At 31.9% G+C, this 22,541-nt stretch overlaps 1 protein-coding gene and 3 long non-coding RNA genes across 4 annotated transcripts; all 4 read right to left on the reverse strand.

The window, feature by feature from the left end:
* Positions 1 to 971: 971 nt before the first annotated feature.
* LOC145331237 (cyclic nucleotide-gated channel beta-3-like) lies at positions 972 to 11,359 on the reverse strand. The gene is made up of 13 exons (XM_080175854.1): positions 11,312 to 11,359; positions 10,859 to 10,924; positions 10,210 to 10,311; positions 9,602 to 9,671; positions 8,814 to 8,919; positions 7,956 to 8,008; positions 7,687 to 7,717; positions 6,680 to 6,780; positions 6,081 to 6,129; positions 3,413 to 3,480; positions 1,687 to 1,746; positions 1,257 to 1,370; positions 972 to 1,073 (listed from the first exon to the last, which is right to left on the reverse strand). Exons 2-13 carry the CDS (start codon positions 10,894 to 10,896, stop codon positions 999 to 1,001), a joined length of 867 nt encoding a protein of 288 aa, XP_080031980.1. The 5' UTR covers positions 10,897 to 10,924; positions 11,312 to 11,359; the 3' UTR covers positions 972 to 998.
* Positions 11,360 to 11,903: 544 nt separating this feature from the next.
* LOC145332637 (uncharacterized) lies at positions 11,904 to 12,976 on the reverse strand. Its single transcript, XR_013884246.1, has 3 exons — positions 12,906 to 12,976; positions 12,294 to 12,338; positions 11,904 to 11,975 (listed from the first exon to the last, which is right to left on the reverse strand). It is a non-coding gene; the product is annotated as an uncharacterized LOC145332637 (long non-coding RNA).
* A 1,255-nt stretch (positions 12,977 to 14,231) lies between these two features.
* Positions 14,232 to 16,237, reverse strand: LOC145332430 (uncharacterized). The gene is made up of 3 exons (XR_013884178.1): positions 16,159 to 16,237; positions 14,647 to 14,693; positions 14,232 to 14,281 (listed from the first exon to the last, which is right to left on the reverse strand). It is a non-coding gene; the product is annotated as an uncharacterized LOC145332430 (long non-coding RNA).
* A 2,062-nt stretch (positions 16,238 to 18,299) lies between these two features.
* On the reverse strand, positions 18,300 to 21,043 carry LOC145332701 (uncharacterized). The gene is made up of 3 exons (XR_013884270.1): positions 20,982 to 21,043; positions 20,809 to 20,856; positions 18,300 to 18,354 (listed from the first exon to the last, which is right to left on the reverse strand). It is a non-coding gene; the product is annotated as an uncharacterized LOC145332701 (long non-coding RNA).
* Between the last annotated feature and the right edge of the window lie 1,498 nt (positions 21,044 to 22,541).

Raw genomic sequence — 22,541 nt, forward strand, 5'->3', positions numbered from 1 at the left:
CCTCCCAGACTGTCTGGTAGGATGGACGGGCTGTTGGTTTAGAGTATCTCCGCTTCCCAACTATGATCATAGTTTACAATAGCATTAAGAGTCTAAAGGGATAAGACAATGGCCGTAAATTTATGTCCATCCCCAATGATGATGAAAAAAATTCCCTCTTCTGTAGATTACAATTATTGGATGAAACGTCTAAACTTAATGAATTAACTAATAAATTTCATTAATAATCTCCAAAGTTGTTAAGAAAACTAATAAGAAAACATTATTAATAACTTTGGGACTAGTGTAATAAACAGCCCATTCCTTCCTTGTTATTATAATTAAAGTTTTGTAAACAGATTTTACACAATAGATCTCCTTTTCATCCACTGTGCGTCGAGAGGACAATTATAACATACCTATCATAGCTAACCGTTTAAAAAGGTCTTACCTTTTCTAAATATAAAAATGCTTCTCTTTAAAAATATCAATTAAAAGTTAATAAAGTTTTATGATTTTTTTTGCAATTATAATTAATCAAACACCTTTACAATTATATTGAACACTTCAATAGTAGCATAGACACTCTAAAACTAGGGTTATGGCCGTACGTCCAACAGTAACTACTTCAATCAAAGATTATAAACTTAAATTGATTTAAAATTTCACATTTACATTAAACGAGCGGAAATTTTTTTAATGATATAATTTACCCAAGCAAAGCTTTATGGCCTTATCCTTTATTCTTATCATGCGACTATTTAAAGCTGACTCATTATGTGAATGAAATGGGGAAAAAAATAACCGCCATTTCTCACCAAAATCTTTACACTCTTTAACCAATAATATGGCTAGGTTGTTCCTCGACTGTTTTCCTATGGGCTGATTTAAAGAGTATGTATCTAGATTATCTACTCTAGATTACTTTTCAGTTTTAATTCATTTGAAATAAAAACATACATATTTAATTTACTTCTAGAACTTGTAAAATTAAAACATAAATAATGATTAATAATTTATTATTGATTTTTTTTCTTTAAAACTTCTAGAACAGCACTTAATAATTTTGGATCTTCTGTGGGTGAAAAAAGTTCCTAAAATTTGAAATGATTATTCTATACATAAAGTAGTAAGTTTTTTGTCTGAAGCTTAAGATTTCGATACCTAGTTTTCATTTTAAGGAAGCTTCACATGGGGCTTGCAATGGTTTTATGTTATTTTATGTTTATTTTTGTCATTTAGCTTTTCTACATATCCTCAACTTCCCTGGAAATTACCTCTTTCATTTGATTTGTTGAAGTTTCTGTTTTGTTGACATTCTGTTTGGCCATAGCTTCTTGTTTGGCTCGAGCAGCTTTTAGCTCCAGCAGTTGTTTGTCTTCAGGATAGCTCTATATTGATTACGAGCGTTTATACCCCTTTAGATGTCTCTAGGGGCACTTGAGATGGGGTACACGGAGAGGCACACCCCTCCCCCTCCCCACCATTTGTAAATTTTGTTTTTAAAAACTTTGGGACGGAAAGAACTTTTTCTAGGGACGATTTCTCTTGAGAAGTTGTTGTACCCTCCCTAAAAATTATTATAAACCTTCTCAGGACCTATGAGAATACTTGAAACATTCAGGGTGTCCTCCGTTCCGTGAGAACAAAGTCAATTTTGACTAACAAAAAGTTGGAGGCAAAACATATTTATTTAGATAAATTTACCTCTAGAACCTCTTCTAAATCTTTTTTGAACAGAACATACAAAGTGGTAAACCCTCTAGCCTATAAAATATACAGATATATAGTTTTAAAAGCAAAGCTTTATTATAATTTGGGCCCATAACGGATGATCGTTCTTTTATGCATGTTAAAATTGTCCTAATAAATTAAAACTTGGTATTATGATTCCTGTATGAATGTAGAAGGCGTAACTTTACAATCATTACCATAGAGTCCATTTGTCCATCTTAGACATGATAATTGATTTTCCTATTCACTTGATTTTTGAAATATGGATTTCTAGGAACTTTAGTAATAGTTATAATATCACAAGCAAAATAGCTCTATCATTAAAGGGAGTGTGAACGTAAAAATTTCTCATCTGATTATCAAATCTTAACATTTTCTAAGCACATTTCACTACACTGATCAACCAAAAACGTCCTATTAACAAAAATATCCAGGAATAATGCCTTGATTTTATGGTATTTTGGGAGGGAAAAAGGAAAAAACAGGGAAAATCTGAACGTTTTTGTTTCTTATAATGTTTGTAGGGATATTTAACTTGTCATACATAGTTGAAACAATTTACTTACTGTTAAGGATTTATTTTATGATATAAAATTGCCAATTAGTTTTTTTATAACATAGTAATTAGGTAATAAAGACCTTTTTTAAATTCGTATTATTGACAAAAAAAATACCTCACTATCTACAAAGGGTTGAATCTCATAGGTTATTTAAAATAATAATATCCTATTTTATTGTGTTGGACAATAAATAACCCACTTTGGACAATTAGTTTCCACTTTTATCAGACTGTTTATAAAGAAATATTGCGTCTTTATTATTTACAAATTTGTAATTAAAGGTGGGCGAGAGATGGGCCATCTAAAGTTAATTGGATACTAATAAAAAACCTGTTTCTAGATTTGTTATTGTATTTGGTTTTCCATGAAAAATATTGCTTATTTTATCAATTTCTAAGTAACTATACATTGGTTTCAAGTAGGGTTGGGCCGGATACTTTTTTGGCCGGATACCGGATACCGGATATCCGGCTGATTTCAAATGTCGGATATCCGGTAACCGGCCGGATATCCGGCCAACGCCGGATATCCGGCAAATATCTGGTTATCCGGCCAAATTACCGGATATCCGGCCAAATTACCAGATATTAAAATAGTAAAAAAAAAATTTCTTCAGAAATCTTATATAAATTTACATAAAGTTAAACTTATTCAGAAAAAATGTTCTTCTAGCTTCAATAATAAGAAAATTATAGCCATTTAAGATTTAAAAAAGCAGAGATTTTTGGTGTAAAGTATAAAAAATTATAGAGCCGGATATCCGGCCGGATAGTTTCAATATCCGGTATCCGGCTGGATATTGAAAATGGCCGGATATCCATCCGGCCCAACCCTAGTTTAAAGCAAGAAATATGTTAAAAGTCTGCTTAACCGTTAATTTGGGTATAGATATTAGGAATTTGTGTTTAAACTTTTAAATAATGTTAACTTTATACCTGTTTATGTTTGTTTGTCTGACTAGTTTGACATATGTGTTAAGCTTCGCTTTTATGGGTGTTGTCATCCTTGTTATTTCACATATTGGGCTTCCAACGTTCTACATGTAAGTATGTCTGTTTTGTTCCTTAATCAGCACCTGCATAAATCTTAATGTGATAGTTAAGTTAGTTTTTGAAGTTTCTACGTCTCAAATAGTTTACCTTAATACTAGCTGTGCGTCTGTTCATATTTCCAGTACCCAGTAGAGCTATCTCTCCAAAACAAGAACCTAACCAAGTATATTAGTAGGGCTATCTCTCCAAAACAAGAACCTAACCAAGTATATTAGTAGGGCTATCTCTCCAAAACAAGAACCTAACTAAGTATATTAGTAGGGCTATCTCTCCAAAACAAGAACCTAACCAAGTATATTAGTAGGGCTATCTCTCCAAAACAAGAACCTAACCAAGTATATTAGTAGGGCTATCTCTCCAAAACAAGAACCTAACCAAGTATATTAGTAGGGCTATCTCTCCAAAACAAGAACCTAACCAAGTATATTAGTAGGGCTATATCCCCAAAACAAGAACCTAACTAAGTATATTAGTAGGGCTATCTCTCCAAAACAAGAACCTAACTAAGTATATTAGTAGGGCTATCTCTCCAAAACAAGAACCTAACCAAGTATATTAGTAGGGCTATCTCTCCAAAACAAGAACCTAACCAAGTATATTAGTAGGGCTATCTCTCCAAAACAAGAACCTAACTAAGTATATTAGTAGGGCTATCTCACCAAAACAAGAACCTAACTAAGTATATTAGTAGGGCTATCTCTCCAAAACAAGAACCTAACCAAGTATATTAGTAGGACTATCTCTCCAAAACAAGAACCTAACCAAGTATATTAGTAGGGCTATCTCTCCAAAACAAGAACCTAACCAAGTATATCAGTAGGACTATCTCCCCAAAACAAGAACCTAACCAAGTATATTAGTAAGGCTATCTCTCCAAAAACAAGAACCTAACCAAGTATATTAGTAGGGCTATCTCTCCAAAACAAGAACCTAACCAAGTATATTAGTAGGGCTATCTCTCCAAAACAAGAACCTAACTAAGTATATTAGTAGGGCTATCTCACCAAAACAAGAACCTAACTAAGTATATTAGTAGGGCTATCTCTCCAAAACAAGAACCTAACCAAGTATATTAGTAGGACTATCTCTCCAAAACAAGAACCTAACCAAGTATATTAGTAGGGCTATCTCTCCAAAACAAGAACCTAACCAAGTATATCAGTAGGACTATCTCCCCAAAACAAGAACCTAACCAAGTATATTAGTAAGGCTATCTCTCCAAAAACAAGAACCTAACCAAGTATATTAGTAGGGCTATCTCTCCAAAACAAGAACCTAACCAAGTATATTAGTAGGGCTATCTCTCCAAAACAAGAACCTAACTAAGTATATTAGTAGGGCTATCTCACCAAAACAAGAACCTAACTAAGTATATTAGTAGGGCTATCTCTCCAAAACAAGAACCTAACCAAGTATATTAGTAGGACTATCTCTCCAAAACAAGAACCTAACCAAGTATATTAGTAGGGCTATCTCTCCAAAACAAGAACCTAACCAAGTATATCAGTAGGACTATCTCCCCAAAACAAGAACCTAACCAAGTATATTAGTAAGGCTATCTCTCCAAAAACAAGAACCTAACCAATTATGTATTTTATAAAAGTCCCTAGAATTTCAAAGGGAAAAAAACAATCCCAAGGCTTCAATTGTGACAACTTTTCTTATTTTTATCTAGTTGTATTCCAATCACAAATTATTCAAATTTTAAAGTTTTTAAAAGATTCTTTCTTTATCGATTCTCATTGACTGCATAGATAAAGCACATAATACTATTTTCTTATAAAATAAATTTGTTTTCTTATTTCATGTTGGTGTGTCAATAAAAGAGAATAAAATTTGGCTTATTTTGAAAAGTATTAGTTAGTTTGCATTTTTATGAAAATGATTTTGTAGGGCTAAAAAGCTAAACAAAAATATTCATAGTTTCAGTTAGAATTTCAAATTACTTCTGACCTCTTTTCTTGGGCTCTTGGTTTTAAAAATATGATTTTTTATGCAAACACCATTTTTGCAAATTATGAATCAAAAATACAATAAATTAGATACTAATTATTATTATTTGATACAATTTAGATCCAATTAAATCTGCTCAATTAGCTTCACCTGTTTAGAAAACTTGTTCACCTAACACTTTATCAAATTAATATGAGTACTTTCATGTCAGGGATCTAAAGGGATAAGACTAAGGCTTATAAATTGGTGTATGTACATCTTCTATGATGATACATAAAATTACCCTTTCTGTAGATTACAATTAATGGTTTAAAAGTTTGAGCACTAAACTTAATGAAACATCCAATCAAAATTCAATAAAAGTCCCTAAAGCTGTTATGCCTTTCAATAAGAAAACGTCATTATAAAACTTGGGGGCCTAGTTTAATAAACAGTCAATACTTATCTTAAAATAAATTGAAAATAAGGAGGATTGGGGGGGGGGGTTAGTTTTTTGTTTGTTTGTTACTTTAAGTCAGGTTATGTGAGGTAAGATGATATTGGGTTACTGGATTGCAGGGGATAGAAAAAATACCGCCTCTCCTTAATTTTTATTTATATCACAAATAAGATATAGGTGGAGGTACTTGTGCTTAACCGACTACTTGTATGCAATGATCATAAAGAAAATTTCCATTGAGCAAAAACAGAATGTACGTACAACAAATGTGACTTTGCATTGACAGATTAACATATGTTGTTGCTCTTACTATAAAGTATCTGCGCTATAGTAGAATTTTTTTCTCAATAAACTTGAAATTACCTTTATTTAAAGTGACAAAAACTTTCTCATCATTTTCTCCCCCTACAACCTTTAAACAAAAAATCTTATGAATACGGAAGTATTTTTTTATCAGTCTGACTGAATGCAGGGGAAAAGGAATGTGATTCTGACAAACAAGTCTAAGTGAAAAATCTTTCCCCTTCCCTTATTTCTCATCGTCTCAATCACTTTCCTTCTTTAGTTACATCTAAAAACAAGCTCTAAGCCAACAAAATATTTAATTTTCAGCAATTTCAAATGGAATTGCTTGGCTGAATAGCAGACCCTGGACTGAATGTTTCTAAACTACAGGTTAAATGTTGTTTGATTAACATAAACTCAAAAATCTATTACCACTCTTAAACATAGAAACTAGCGGCTACTGCCCAAGAGCCCTTTAAGGGCACTGGAGGGGGGGGGGGTAGAGGTGAAACTCGACCACTTCTTTCATTTTCCCATGACCTATAAGAAGCCTCAGTGTAAAGGAACCATATAGGTTCATAAGTTAGCGAAATCCTTTGATTCAGACACAAAGATAGGTAGACATCCTGTTACTTTTATACAAAGATAAAATGGAAATCTTCTAAGATATTTTTGACCTGAACAGCTCCAGATGAAATGATAAACATTTCCTTGCCCACATCTCCTTTCTTACAGACATAGTCACCAGGTAGATACAGGATAGATTTCAATCTAACAACTAAATTATTTGTTAGATTCGTAGATTCATTCTTTCATCCATAAAAACCATTAGATTTAGTTAGATTTATAGATATATTTATTGATAAGTTAATTGAGTTAAGTTATAGAAATATTTCATTGATAGATATATTGATAGATTTATTGATAGATTATTGATAGATTTATTGATAGATATATTGATAGATTTATTGATACATATGTTGATAGATCTATTGATACATATATTGATAGATTTATTGATAGATTTATTGATAGATTTATCGATAGATTTATTGATAGATTTATTGATAGATTTATTGATAGATTTATTGATAGATTTATTGGTAGATTTATTGATAGATTTATTGATAGATTTATCGATAGAATTATTGATAGATTTATTGATAGATTTATTGATAGATTTATTGATAGATTTATCCATAGATTTATCCATAGATTTATCCATAGATTTATCCATAGATTTATCCATAGATTTATCCATAGATTTATCCATAGATTTATCCATAGATTTATCAATAGATTTATCAATAGATTTATCAATAGATTTATCAATAGATTTATCAATAGATTTATCGATAGATTTAATCGATAGCATAATTAAGAGATTTATATTTAGATTAATCGATAGCTTTATCAATAGTTTTATCCATAGATTTATTGGTATATTTTTTGATAGATTTATCAATAGATTTATTAATAGATTTATCGATAAATTTAAAGTATAAATTGAAAGATATAAAAAATTATAGATTTGATGGTTTATAGGTAATATATAGTATAATACTGCCCAGTAAACCTCTTATTATAGCCCTGTTTGGGCTCTCAAGAGTATTATCAACATAAACATAAACATAAACTCATTAATTTATAGATTCATTATATGTTCATTTAACAACTGGTTTACCTAGATCTTTCACTAAACCAGGATTGCAACCCTTAAAAATAAATTTACTTTTAACTATTAATTCCTATTGAAATAATCATAAATTTAGTTTGAGAAGATTTTTATAGTGCCTAAAGAGTTTGACGTCATACTGGTCTACTTTTGTCAATTAAAAAGTATACTGGCCTGCCATTGGTATTTTAGTCTTATTTTTAACCTATTTTTGTTCATTTGTATTTATTTATTATTTATAGGAACTACAAAGAGCTTCTTTTTAATGCTAAATTTACCTGAAAGAGTTTAACATTTGTAATAGTATCAAAATGAATATCAACTGCTACATCTAAATCATTGAATAATTATATATATAAGAAAAAGTTTTGATGTATTTTACTGATATATGTAAATATAATCATATGTATGAAACTTCATACAAAACTCTATATTTTATCAAAAATAAATTTTATAATGTTTGAGTAGATAAGGTATATCTAGATGGTTGCTCAAACCTGCCCCATAATCCATCAAAACTTAAAAGAAAGTTCTAGCAGACAAATACCATTGTTCATTTTTTTGTTATTCACGTTTTATTCCAATAATGACGATATCATTTCACAAAAGCTAACTTATCCTAAGAAATTCATTTTTAATATTTATAGCTGATTTATCAAATATATTTTATCATATGCTTCACACTGTGCGAAAAAAGATATTTCTATGTTATAATTTACCCAAGAAAAGCTTTATCCTAAGAAATGTGACTATTTATAGTTGACTCACATTGCAAACAAAAGCCAAAATTAACTGCTTTTTGTAATAAAATCTATACGCTTTCTAAACAATAATATGAACAAATTGTTCCTATTGGATGATTTAGAGAGTATGCATCTATCTCAACTTTATAAACCAACCAATTGAAATTCTCTGAAGTCCCTGTACATCCCCAATGATGAAACACAAAATTACCCCTTCTGAAGATTACAATTAGTGGTTGAAACGATTAGACACTAAACTTTATGAATCAATCAAAATTCATGCAAAGTCCCTGCAGACGTTAAGCCTATAAATTAGAAGACGTTATTATAAAACTTTGGGGACTAGTGCAATCAATAGCCCAATGTCCCCCACTCTCTCTCTGATTCTGTTACCTGTCATTAGTTTTTCAGGTAAATGTTGGAGGATTGTTCTTTCATCGAAAGTTTTCTGGTTGTCCCAGGTATATTTACACCATGTCTTTACTCTATCCATTGTTTCCTATATAATAATAATACTTAAAGGAAAGCTTTGGGGGGTAGAGGGGGTCCTCCAATTTTAAATAAAAAAAAATTAAAAACAATTGGGGGAGGGTTAGTTTTTTGAAGGAGTGATTGCTCTTGGGAGGGTAGTATTAACCTTCCCCATAAATATTTATAATCCTTCACTGGACCTGTAAAGAAGAACATTTTCAGTTCAGTAGTTGGCAAGATCCTTCGATTTTGACACACACACACACACAGAACCTGTGTACTTTTATATAATAATGCTAGCTGTTATGGTAACTAACAATTTATCTATGTTTAGAGGAAGTTTTTTCAATAAGCTAATGGAAATCAAAGATCTTTCTATCAAAAGATTAATGTAACAATTGATCTAATATCAATAGATCTTACGACTAATCTATCCCAAACAACCCATTCAAACTTGTATACTTTATTTTCAGTATAGCTTCGAAACCGATTAATATCCGCTGGATTAGTTTCAAGCTATACTAAAAAGTCATGTATCTTATCATATTATATCCAGTTTTCAACGAACATAAAAATGAACAATCATAATATCAAACAAAAGTTTTGTAAGCCCGTCTAGGGGTTAACAAAACTGGTTTTAATCTTATAATTGTACATTTAATATCCGCGTAAAGCTGTTTATAATATGATGCGATAAACAAATTAAATACCTGTGGTACATGCATTCCAATCATATATTGTTTGATGCTCTCAAACTTTGCCATATATTCATCCTTTGTCCTATATAATATTACAATAGCGGCTACACCCCTACTAGAGGCATCTTGCAGCACGTAAAATGTTTTCTTTTTAATCTATGTTAAGATTAGTTGTATAACAAAAAAATATTTTTTCGCTGCTAGATGGGGTTATTTTTTAATTTTGACGATTTCACTTGGTAGGGTGATGGTACCCTCCAGCAAATTAATTAGCAATGAACCTCCCCAGGACCTTTGCAAAGGAGAACCATGTCGGTTCAGCGGTTAACAAGATCCTTCGGAACAAACAGACAGACAGACAGAGATTCTTTTACTTTATTACATTTAGTTTTTCAAAAAAGAGTTTTTATTCTTCACTTTAGGATTAATTCTAGTCTTTATTTCCATTTATCTAGTTGATAGAACACCGTATTAGAGACATCTTTCCGTGAATATCAGAATGAAAATTATAAGATTAGACCAGTTTTATTAGGCCAAAGAGTCCAAAAGCCCAGGCTCACAACCCGGGTCTTAATTTTATGATTTTTCTATTCATGGAAAACTATTATACAATACTTTACCTAGTAGATTGAGCAATGATATCCTTCACATTACCAATGAGAATGGCAAATACAAAGACCCCAAGTAGCCATGAGATAGTCATGAAGATCATTTCTGCTGCACTGTTGTTGCAATTAAAGTGTTCATAAACAAATAATGATAAAGATTTTAATTATGATGATGATGACCTATAGGGAGCTTAGTGTAGCTTCGGGTTCTAGACCTCTCCACGCACCTTGAAACATACTACACATCTTATGAGCATAGTGTGACAGACAAGCATTATTTGAATTGCATGACTTTTCTCTTAAAATTTGGGTGATTTCTCTTAAAGTGTCTAGTCGAACACTTACCCCCCTTATGTTGAAAGAATTTGAAAATAAGAGGAGTCATGTTAGGTTAGGATATTTTGGGTCCAGGGCTTGTTACCTCAAAGTAAGTTTTACACACAGGAGAAAGACAAAAGAAAAAAAGCTACGCCCCTTCCATATTTTCATTTTTTAATATGGTGGAAAGAGGTTTTCTGTCCTCGCTAGGCTCTTTGAGGGAAAGCATCAACATTTGCTTGCCTGTGAATGTAACTTTAAGTCTGTTTTTTTTCTGTACTGATTAGATATCTTTCAAAATTGTCAAAAAATTGTCGAAATTGCAGCTCATTTATATGAACACCTGTTAATCCTAGGTTTAGAATTCTTCCCAATTGACATAGAGGTTTTGATTGCAAAGTAGAAACACCTACAAATAAGGGATGACAGGGGAAAAATTGTCGTCAATAAAGGTTCCTATTTCCCCTGTCATTTATTGTTAAATTCGTTCATCCAGTAGGAGGGGGAAGATGAGGTAAAGAGAAGGGAAGGGGTTAATAGTTATTTTAGCCCGCTGCATATCATGTTTCACATTATTGGAGAATATGAAAATCTGGTGTAAGATCCAAGTAATGATAAATCTATTCTACATTAATTTCACTCTACTAAAACATAGTTTTAAAAAATTTTATATTGAAAAAATATTTCTAAGAGGATAATACCAAAATCTGCTCACTAGAGGCATTGGCAGTGACATCACTATGATTTATTTTGTAGAACCAGCTCAGTACTACTTATTTAATATTTTGAAACGTACCTTAGGTAATGATTTCCAAGACCATTGAAGACAAATCTATTGGTACCAATGCCTGTTTTAAGGGTCAATTTTCAATAAGTTTTATAAGGGTCTTGTTCGAGTTTTGTGTGTCCGTCTGTACGTCAGTCAGTTCGTAACGGTATAGGAAAAGGTGATTTTCTCGGCTGCTATTGAAGATATACAGCTAAATTTTTTTGTGAAGATTATCATGACATATTCGCATCTTATCTATACATTGTTTTCTCCGTCTGTCTGTCAATCATGCTTCACATTACAAACTCCTTGAAAGTGATTCAAGTACCAATAAATTTATTAGGGTTCTAAAGGGATAAGACAATGACCGTTAAATGAATGTACAGTACATCCCTAATGATGATACGTAAAATTACGCCTTTATAGATTACAGTTAGTGGTTGAAACATTTGAACACTCAACTTAAAAAATCAATTAATCAAAAATCACTAAAGTCCCCAAAACTATGAAGCCAACGATTAAGAAAACATTATCATTGAAACTTTGGGGACAGCCCATTGTCCTCTCTCTCTCTCTGTTATTTATAGACAAATTTTTCTTTTTTAAATTTGAAATCTTTCCTTCATAGCAAGAGAATAGATAGTAAGCACAGGCGTTCAGATGAATCAAAAATATCATCACCAACACAGTTCTAAATGAAAGTAAACAATATTTATTTAAAATAATCCTTATAATAAAGTAACAGGATATTTGTATTTCTGTCAGTCTGCCAGTCTGTCTGTACCAAATGATCTCGCTAACCACTGAACCGATGGGGTTCTACTTTACAGGGTAGCTTCCTCTTGGGTACTGGGAAGCTTTTTAACTATTATCAATCGAATAAAATACCCAAAATACACTTTCTTTTTATAATCACTGAACATCTCCTCTATATCTTATTTGTACGTTTGTCAATCCATGACTTTTTATTGTCCTTCACTTATAGATGTTGTCACGGATGTTTATTTACCTGAAAAGACGAATAACTGTTGGGAAAGAACTTACTGAATCCAATCTAATTTTGAAAAATTAAGTATTCTAAATATTTATGTAAAGGTCACATGAAGTTAGTTTGTGTGTCTGTCAGTGTGTACTTAAGGAACTCGCAAACCACTGAACTGTTATGATTTTCCTTTACAGTGTAGCTTGTGGGAAGGTTTATAATTATTTCGAGGGAGGGTTCCATCACCCTCCCAAAATGAAACACCCTAGAAAAAAATACATCCCTTTCCCCCAGAAAATAAAATCTAACTAAAAATTGTAAGTGCGGGAGGGTCAATCCCTCACCCCTCTATGGGCCGTTATTTTTTCAAGTAAAATTTACAATTAATGAACTCATATTATTGGGACTGAACCATAAGTGTGCAAAAGTAGGGTGTAAAGGGTGTTTTGTCCTTGCAAGTCATTTGAGGGCAAGTACAACTCCTATTAACTTTATATTTAAAAGTTCCTTCTTCTCTTTTTCATCCCTCTCCTACCCAAACCCCCTAGGTACAAACACCCTAGGAAAACACACGACTAATATATGAACCATAAATTAAAAGTATTTCATTTTTTTTTTAAATTATAAAAATTAAATTACCTATTAAAAGCTGTATCAAATACATGGTATTTAAATATTCTGTTAAATCTTATTAATGCAGATTTTCCACTAAAATATATTATAAAACTAAAATTTTTGGAAAAAGAATAATTCAGATATAAAACTATAAAACAGAGAAAATGGAGATGTCAGAGGAACACTCTAAGGAAAGAAAATGATGATTTAACCAACCAGGTCTTGTCGTGAAATCTTCAAGGAAAGAGAAAACCAGGTAATCAAAAACAACCTGGAGTAGGGAACTCTTATGTAAACTAGAAGATAATAAAATCTTATCTTTCAGCGATGACTCAAATCATGCAAAATCCAAAGAAAATGTTCTCAGGAGAAAAATATGGCAATGATGATTTGCTTATTAATTTATTTGGTATGTCAATCTTTGATTCATTTTTTCATATCCTTTTACACACATTAGGTATCAATAAATTTCAACTAAGAAAGATCTTTAATTCTGCCATCTCCTGTATTATATCAATAGATCTAGTCTTAATGTCAGTTAAGTTTTTAAAAAAGAAGCTACTCTAAAAATTTATTTTTATTTATACACTCTGTTGTGTGTCTTATGGACAAACTTGAGTTTGATCTTGTTAAATTGTTTATGATGCTGCCTACCTTACTCCAGTATACAAGTAGAGAATGTCTAGAGGTACCAGAGAAGCTACATCAATTTTAAATGTTCCATTCTAAAAACAGAACATGACAAATATTAACAAATAAATAAATTATGACCCCCCCCCCCCCCCTCCCACTTTTCTAATTTGGTAATAATTAGGAAATAAGCGGAGGGGGGGGGGTAATTTCTTATGTCTTTTTTAAACTTTAGGAAAGTTTTAACATCAAAACATAAGAAGAAAAATAATATTATGTTATTCATCTATTAAAGTAAACGAGTAGAGGGGCTTGATCTATATGTAACTCTGCCCATGGGGTAGGGAACCTTTCCTGTTTTTTTTACTGCGACGCAAATATTAACACAGCTGAGTCTCTACAAAAGAACTGAAAGCAATTTGATAGCAAACGAAAAGGGTCTCCACCACTTGGGGCAGGTAGTTGTCTGGATTATACATCTATAGTTATACATTTATCATTCATCTAACCTAACCTGTTATACCTGAACATCATTCATGATGATCTTGAGTCCATTTGTTTCATACAATCCTTCTTTGTTCAAATACATCAGTCTAGGCTGGGATCAGAAATAAAATTAACATTCTTGTTCAAAAATCGAAAATATAGTAATACGCATTTTTTCTTCTAAAACACTAATTGCAAATCAAATTAATATTAATTAATATTATATATACTTTCCTTGATTAAAATGACATCCACAATATTGATCAAATCAGCAAAATAATCTCCTAAACCAAAATAAAATTTAAAAGCAATCAGAAAGTTATATTTTAATGAATGATTATAAAAGTTTTTGGCGATTTCTCTGAATGTGCTAAGTCAAGAACAAGAAAAATCCAATCCCTTATTTGAATATAAAATTTAAAAAAGGGATGAGTAAAAGTTTTGTGTTTGAAAATAAAAGGGAAGGAGGTAGGATTTGTGTGTGATTAGGTTAGGTAATATTAGGTACATGGCAGCCCCTTAGGGTTTGACATAAAGATAAAGACCTAACCCCACCCTGTCCCCCGCATTTTCAATTTATTTGAAATTAAGTGGAGGGGTTCATGCTCAAAAGTCATTAAAGGGAAAGCACCAATTCTTATTGTGAAACCTGCAATCCAGTAGCTCCATGTATCTTCATTTTGATATCCAGAAAAACTAAGATAAAATTAATAATTTAATCTAAATCAAAATTATTTTTTATTTTGTAAAATATCTAAAAAAAATCTTTGTTCAAAATTTGTTAAATGTTTGTTTAAATTTATTTAAATTATATTACAAACAAGGATGACAACATCCATTAGTAGCGAAGCACAAAATCTATAATAAAATAGAAAAACAGACAAAGTAATTTATAGTAACTGTTATCACAACAAAGAAAAGAAAGAGATAAATATGCAAATAAATATGCAAAAACTTAAAATCATGAAACTTTGAAAAATTAAGGTTTCTGAAAGTTTTAAAAAGAAAAGCAGCTTAAAAGCAATCAGACTACCAAAGATAGGAACCGAGAAAATCTGTTGCAAAAAGTAAAAGCGGTTAAAGAGCTGTTTAAAAGCAGTCTGTCCACTATTGATGATGAATACTTAATTATGCTTCATATTGTTGGGAATGTTGACAAGAAGTTTCAGCCTTCTATCTTTTACAGGAGCCGAGAAAATCAGTTTTAAAAAATAAAAGCGGCTCTAAGCTGCTTAAAAGCAGCCCGACCGCTATTGATGTTTCATACTTAATTATGCTCCATATTAATAGAAATGTTTACAAGAAGTTTCAGCCTTATATATTTTACAGGAGCCAAGCAAATCAGTTTTAAAAAATAAAACGGCTAAAAAGATGCTTAAAAGCAGTCTGACCGCTATTGATGTTTTATACATAATTATGCTCCATATTGATGGAAATGTTGACAAGAAGTTTCAGCCTTCTCTCCTTTACAGGATAGATGAAAATCAGTTTTTAAAATTAAAAGCGGCTAAAAAGCTGCTTAAAAGCAGTCCGACCGCTAACGATGTTTTATACTTAATTATGCTCCTTATTGATGGAAATGTTGACAAAAAAAATTCAGCCTTCTATCTTTTGTAGGAGCTGAGAAAATCACGTTTCCCCCAAAATATACATACATACAGACTGACATTTTAAATTATAGAGTAGTTTCGCTACTAACAAATTATAGAGTAGCTTCGCTACTAACAACATAAAACTCAAATAACAGGTATACAGAACAGAACATTTAACCAATATATTTCAGTAATTCAAATAATTGTATTTAGATTAAAAGTTAGGGAATAGATTTATCGCATCGTATCATAGACAGCATATATTAAAATTAAAAATTATAAGATTGAAACCAGTTTTGTTAGACCCGAGGGGCCAAAGGCCCGGGCTTACAAAACTTGTATTAGTTTTATCATTTTTACTTTTAGTATTCATGAAAATTGTCTGTAACACGATGCCATACATGATTTTTCAGTATGGCTAAGAGCCAGTAATAATGGAGTGAATATTAATTGATTTTGTAACCATACTAGCTGGAAAAAATTAGCAAGTTCAAAAGTATACAACGTACTATTAATTAAATTAGTATATAAAAAGCATGCCGACTAACCAGCCATATATTATGATTTACCTAAATCTAAAAGTTATTGCATAGATATTGTAAATAAAAGCCAACAACAGAATTACATCCCATAGATACATCAAAATCCACTGAAAAAAAAGAAGAATAACATATTAAAATAAAATAACACAACCTTTTACAAATATTAAAAAGTGATATCATAATATCCATAGCTTTTACACAAATTACATGTTGAGATCTGGACACCCGTCCCCCTTTCTTTTTTATTAATTGAAAATAATGTGTTTTTTTGCTCCTGCATATCTCCTACAGCCTAAACCAGCGTTTCCCTAACCCTGCGGGGGCATCTAGTACCCAATAAAACCTAACCCAAACTTACCCCTCTCATTATTTTCAATTTATTTTGAAAATAAAGGAAAGGGATTCAATGCTAAACAAGATACTTTGTGTAAAAGCGCCTAATATCTATGAGCATAATTTCATTCTTGAATCAGTAGTCAGTCAATTAAATATTTTTTGTTTATCCTATCCTTATATAAACAGGATGTCTATCTATGTGTCTGTCTGTTTACCAAATGATCTTGCTAACCACTGAACTAATATAGTTCTCCTTTTCAAATTAGGTTCTCATAGGTCCTAGGTAGGTTTATAACTAATCTCGGGGAAATCGCCGCTAGAAAAAATATCCCTTACAAAATTTGTATTTAATTTTTCATTTAATTTTAAAAAATAAAAGTCGGAGGGTCGACCTATCCCCCCTCCCCCCATAAATACCCAAAGAGGTCTCTAGAGGTATGTCCAAAAACAAGGACCTGTGGATGTATGGGAGCGAAGAAAAGTTTTCTCCATAAAAACTGAATGTTCCAGTCTATTTTCGGCTTTTCGTCTAGTTCACCAATGGTGAAATCAGCCTGAAAAAATTATTATTTACTATCAATTTAGTTATCCTGGGTTGTTGGACCTGACGTTAGAGTGTCATGGACAGCAGCTTCGCCCGTATGAGGTAATTGAACCATCTACTCTACAAAAATGTCTTTCCTTCTGAGTTAATTAATTCATTGACATATTACAAGGAAAATTGAAGTACATTGATTATGCTTAAATTGTTCACGGTAAAATATTGCTGGTAACAAATATTGCCAAAAATCTATGAATTTTAAAGGATGCTAGCTGCCAAACGGCTGAACGTACAGATCATACCCGCACACCATTTTAAGTGGTATAAGAAGGCAATATTCGTTACCAGCAATATTTTACCGTGAACTGCAGTAGATCCAAGGAAAGAGTTGCATTAAGATCCTCCCCTCCCCCTTTCTTAAAAATACACCTACCTTACTTTTGTATTCTACCGTTATTATTGTTTTAACCTGATAAATGATGATGCCTCTTATAGTTTCCGGTATTGTAGATGGAAAGGGGGGGGGGGTAATTTTTTCCTTTTTTAACCTTAGCACTCTACTAGTCTTTTTACTAATAGTGTTCTATAATTTTTGTATATATTTGGCTTAATGATGTTTTACTATTGGATGTAGTCGTCCTTGCTGTTTACCTTAATTAGAGTGCCAAGTTTCATATTATTGGCCACTTTTTCATCCAATGTTTCCAGGTCATCTAAACAAAATAAAATCATTTATTAAAAGATTTTATATAATTTCAGGATTAGTTTAAACATGGCTCGGCCTGTATATATTGCGTCTCAAATTTAAATCAAAGTAAAAATATGACAATTTCACGGAGGCTTACACGCGGCTGACGCACGGCTGCCGATCCCTGATTTTTTAACATCCATGCTATTCAATTAAGTTTTTGGTTACGTTGGTTTCAACATTGTTTGTGTAATGTACTGTTACTGTTTTTGTACTGTGCTGTTACTGATTGTGTATTGTAATGTTACTGTTTGTGTACTGTCTTGTTTTTGTTTGTTTACTGTACTGTTGCTGTTTGTGTACTGTTCTGTAACTCTTTGTGTACTGTACTCCATTTTAGTCCATTCAGCAACATATAAACATTTTTAAAATCAGAAAATTTCTACACTCTAATAGAATGAAATAAATAGGAAATATTTTAAATTGCAGTTCTTACATAGTTGAAAGAACTAAATAGAGAGCAACATTACGTAATGAAGGACAGAAAGACAGACAAACAGTCTCCGGATCACTTATAGAGTAGCCATGCATATAATTCTTTGCCTTTGTCTGGAGTTACAGGTCTTGTCAGATATTCCTTCCATAACATTTCTCGGTTCTACAAACAAGGATGATAACATCCATTTTATAAAGTATATTATTTTCTCGTATTCATTCGAAACCGATTAATATCCGGTGGAATAGAACCGGTTGTCATCCATACGAAAAAACTATATCTAGCATTGTATTATATCCATTTTTCTACGAATAAAACTATTTTTAATCTTATAATTGTACATTTCATATCCGCGGAAAGTTGTTTATAATACGATGCGAGAAATCCTTCTAATAAAGTAAAAAGATGTTTGTCTGTGTGTCTGTTTGTACCAAAGGATCTCGGTAACCGCTGAACCGGTCGGGTTCTCGACTTAGCAGGGTAGCTTTTCATAGGTTCCGGGAAGGTTTATAACTAACCAAGAAAAATCGCCCCTATAAAAAAAAATTCCACCCCTATAATTTTTTTTTACTTTTTGTTTTAAAATCTAAAATAAGAAATTGGATTATCAAATTCGATTCCCCTTTCCTCAAGTGCCCCTAGAGGCTACTAGGGGCGTAGCCGCTAGTAACGATTATAATATGTTTTTTTTTTACATATCTCATAGATCGATGTACATATTTAAATCTTATTGGTAAAGGGAATCTTCATAAAAAAAAATCAGCAATGAGTGAAGTGAAAATTAGCTCGATAATAAAATCCGCAACCCTGTAACATTGTTGATCGATAGATAGAAGGACAGACAGACATTAAAAGAGTAGCTTCGCTACTTAATACAGAAAATCGATAAAATATCTTAGGTAATTATCTAGTTTAAAATTGGTTAAAATTATCGAAAATATAACCCATTAAATCCTTATACTAAAGTAACAGGATGTTTGTTTGTCTCTGTATCTGTCTGTGTGTCTGTACCGAAGGATCTCGCTAACCGATGAACCGATCGGGTTCTCCTTAACAGGGTAGCTTCTCATAGGTTCCGGGAAGGTTTATAACTATTTTCTTGGGGGGTGGGACACCCCCAACCCCCCACAAAAAATGAAAAATCCTCCCCCCCCCGAAATTTTTTAAAAAATTTTTTTTAACTAAAATTAAAAATGAGGGGGGGGGGGAACCCCCCCAAAAAATAAAAATTTGACCTCCCCAAAAATTTTTTACTTTTTCTTTGAAAATCTAAAATAAGAAATTGGGTCATTAAATTCGACTCTCTCCTCCTCAAGTGCCCCTAGAGACCTCTAGGGGCGTAGCCGCTAGTAAATAGATAATTGATTCTGCAAAAAGTCAACATAAAAGGAGAATGAAAAAGAAGGGAAGGGGAGTGAAGGGATAAAGGAGGGAAATGAAAATTATCTCTATCTCTGAAATAAAATCGGCAACTCTGCAACATTACTGATCTACAGATAGAAGGACAGACATCTATAATACAAAGTAGAACGATGTCTGTCTGTTTGTTTGTATGTGTGTCTGTTTGTTTGTTTGTAGCGAAGGATTTCGCTAACCGCTGAACCCATCGGGTTCTTCTTTACAGGGTAGCTTCTCATTTTTTTTCTTTTTAAAACTAAAATTAAAATAGTGGGGTGGACTACCCCTCCTCCCAACCCCAAAAAAATCCCCCACCCCCAAAAAAATCCCCCACCCCCCCAAAGATAATTTTTTTTACAATCTTATTTCAAATATAAAATACAAAAATTTGGTTTGATCAAACCTCTTTGGGCCCAAGCCCCTAGAGGCTAGGGGCGAAGCCGCTAGTATTAATAAAGTTACTTCGCTACTAAAACAGAAAATTGATTATTTAATATATGTATGTATGTAATTATCTAGTTTTAACTTGGTTAAAATTATCGAAAATCTATCTCTATAATTTAATAATTGTTTCTGCAAAAGTCAGATTAAAAATGTTAAAGCATCCAGGGGTGAAGAATGGAAAACTTTTGTTAGGTCATTTTAAGAGGAAAATAATTCATCTCACAATGATAAATCCAAAATTCTACTTTCACATGAAAGAACTTAATAGTTTGGGGTGAAAATCAATCTTTCATTGACCTATCATTGTATAAACGGCCAACCCAGGTTATGAAAGTACCAAACTATGCATAAAATTATGTAAATATGTGTAAGAAATATTATTATCATTTTGTATGCTTATGTTGAAATACATCTATCTATCCTTGTATATATTAGTATTACCAATGCAATGGAGGGAGGGGACATTGGATAGAATGTAAATTAAACTGTTTTTTTTAGGATTTCACAAAATCTTTGGGAATGTATATTAATTTATTGTCCATTGTCTTATCCCTTAATATACATGGTTATTACCTTATTGACATAATTAGTAGCTGCGCTCCAAGCATCAAGAGGAACGGTATTTAAAGAGATAAGGAGGGGGGAGAAAAAAGCTTAAATCCATCTAGAGACCTATGTTAATCTTCCCATAAAGTAAAACTCATTCAGATCAGTAGTTATTGAAATCTAAAGCTTCAGACAATAAAACCTTACTACTTTATATAATAGGATTACCTTTGCTTTGCTGGTAATGGTATTTACTCTCTGCTGAAGTCGTTGAAACTAAAAACAGAAAGATAATATCACTTTTCATAATTCACTTCTAGTGACAGTCAGACGATCAGTCTAGTTGGATTGTTAAAAAAGTGGGACAGTTGGCATAGGTCATTTACAAAATGAATACGAACCTTTTCTTCTCCCAATTTTTCTTTAATTTCATCCATTTTATATTCACAATATTCTATTTCCTAGTTTGTAAACACGCTTGCTGTAGAGACAAGTATAGCAAACAAGAATTTCAACATCCATTAAAGTGAGGCTCAAGCAATATATTATCAAATATCAAATAATAGCGATAATCAAACTAGTGGCTTCGCCCCTAATTTCCAAGATGGAAAGACTTTAATTTATAAATTATATAACCTAAAACAATCAAAGGAACAATTAAAGCTTCACTAAAAATAGAGAACTTTAAATGTTTTTTGGTGAAAGATATAGAAAGGACAGACAAAAAAAGCTTACTGTATTTCTAAATAATCATTATATAAAGGTAACAGGATGTCTATCTGTACCGTAGGATCTCGCTGAACCGATAGGGTTCTCTTTTTCAATGTAGCTTCTAATAGGACCTGGGAAGTTTTATAACTATATTGGAGAAGTGTACCCCTACCCTCCCAAGAGAAATCGTCCCTTACGACCAAATTTTGTTCTCAGTTTTTCTATTTAAAACTAAAATTGAAAATCATTGAAAATGGAGTGGTGTCTACCGCCCTCTCCCCACCTCAAATACCACTAGGGGCGTAGCTACTAGTTTGTAATGAAGGTAAAATAACAAGTTTGCGCTACTAATGGACGTAATTGTCCTTGTTAAACATGTTCAACTATTCAATACTAACTCAATACTAAGAATAAAATATACATGCACAAAAATTTCATGATTTTATTTCATATATATTTCTACTTTAATCATTTTTTCAATATGAACCTATCAAACATCATATGTCATTTCTATATAAATATTTGTCATGAAAACCTTTACTAATGCAATTTTGACTTTTTCATACGTTTTACAATGTAATAATGCAGAAATACTTGGATATTGTCGGCAATTTAGCTTGCTTTCATGGAACTCATTTATTGGTCAGTTCGTTCAGGAGAAGAGGAGATAAGGTTAAGGGGGGTGTATGAAGGGAATAATTATTTTAGCCCGCTGCGTGCTTCACTTTGTCAGAGAACATGAAAATCTGGTGTAAGATCAAAGTAATAATAAATCCATTTAAAAGGTAAATTTTAATGTTTTTCATATACTGCTAGTAAACCTGAAAGTATTGCATATTTTTACATCATTTGTTACTTTTAAAGGAAATCGTCCTTGTTTATCCCCTATAATTTCAAAATTTAAGAAAGGGGAAGGAACGCCCTACCTCTAAGTGGGGAATAAAGTACTATTCTAATTATTTTTCCAATATGAGATTTTATAGATTTTAGATAATTTTCGTAGAGAAGCTACTCTCTAATTCTCTTTTTATGTTGTCCGTAGGGGAATTTTGATTTTCTCGGATGCTATTCAAGATAGACAGCTTAATTTTGAACCCGGTATTAGTGTCGGACTGATTATGACGTAACAAAAAAAATTAGCCAATGAGAGGACATTATTGACCAATGGTAAAATTCATAGTAGCCTCTCATTGGCTAATTTTTTTTGTTACGTCATAATCAGTCCGACACTAATACCGGGTTCCAGCTTA

The sequence above is a fragment of the Acartia tonsa genome, chromosome 11 (genome assembly GCF_053477335.1).
Source record: "Acartia tonsa isolate MP-2025a chromosome 11, ASM5347733v1, whole genome shotgun sequence".
Lineage (NCBI taxonomy): Eukaryota > Metazoa > Arthropoda > Copepoda > Calanoida > Acartiidae > Acartia > Acartia tonsa.

Excerpts from the sequence above, each read along its gene's own strand:
- LOC145331237 (XM_080175854.1), bottom strand. The coding sequence starts at position 10,896 with ATGTCAATTGGGAAGAATTCTAAACCTAGGATTAACAG. Across the intron at positions 6,781-7,686 it reads TGGTTTAGTGAAAGATCTAG|TTGTTAGATTGAAATCTATC; the intron begins GTAAACCAGTTG and ends CAAATAATTTAG. Across the intron at positions 1,747-3,412 it reads GACGCACAGCTAGTATTAAG|GCTAGAGGGTTTACCACTTT; the intron begins GTAAACTATTTG and ends TATATTTTATAG.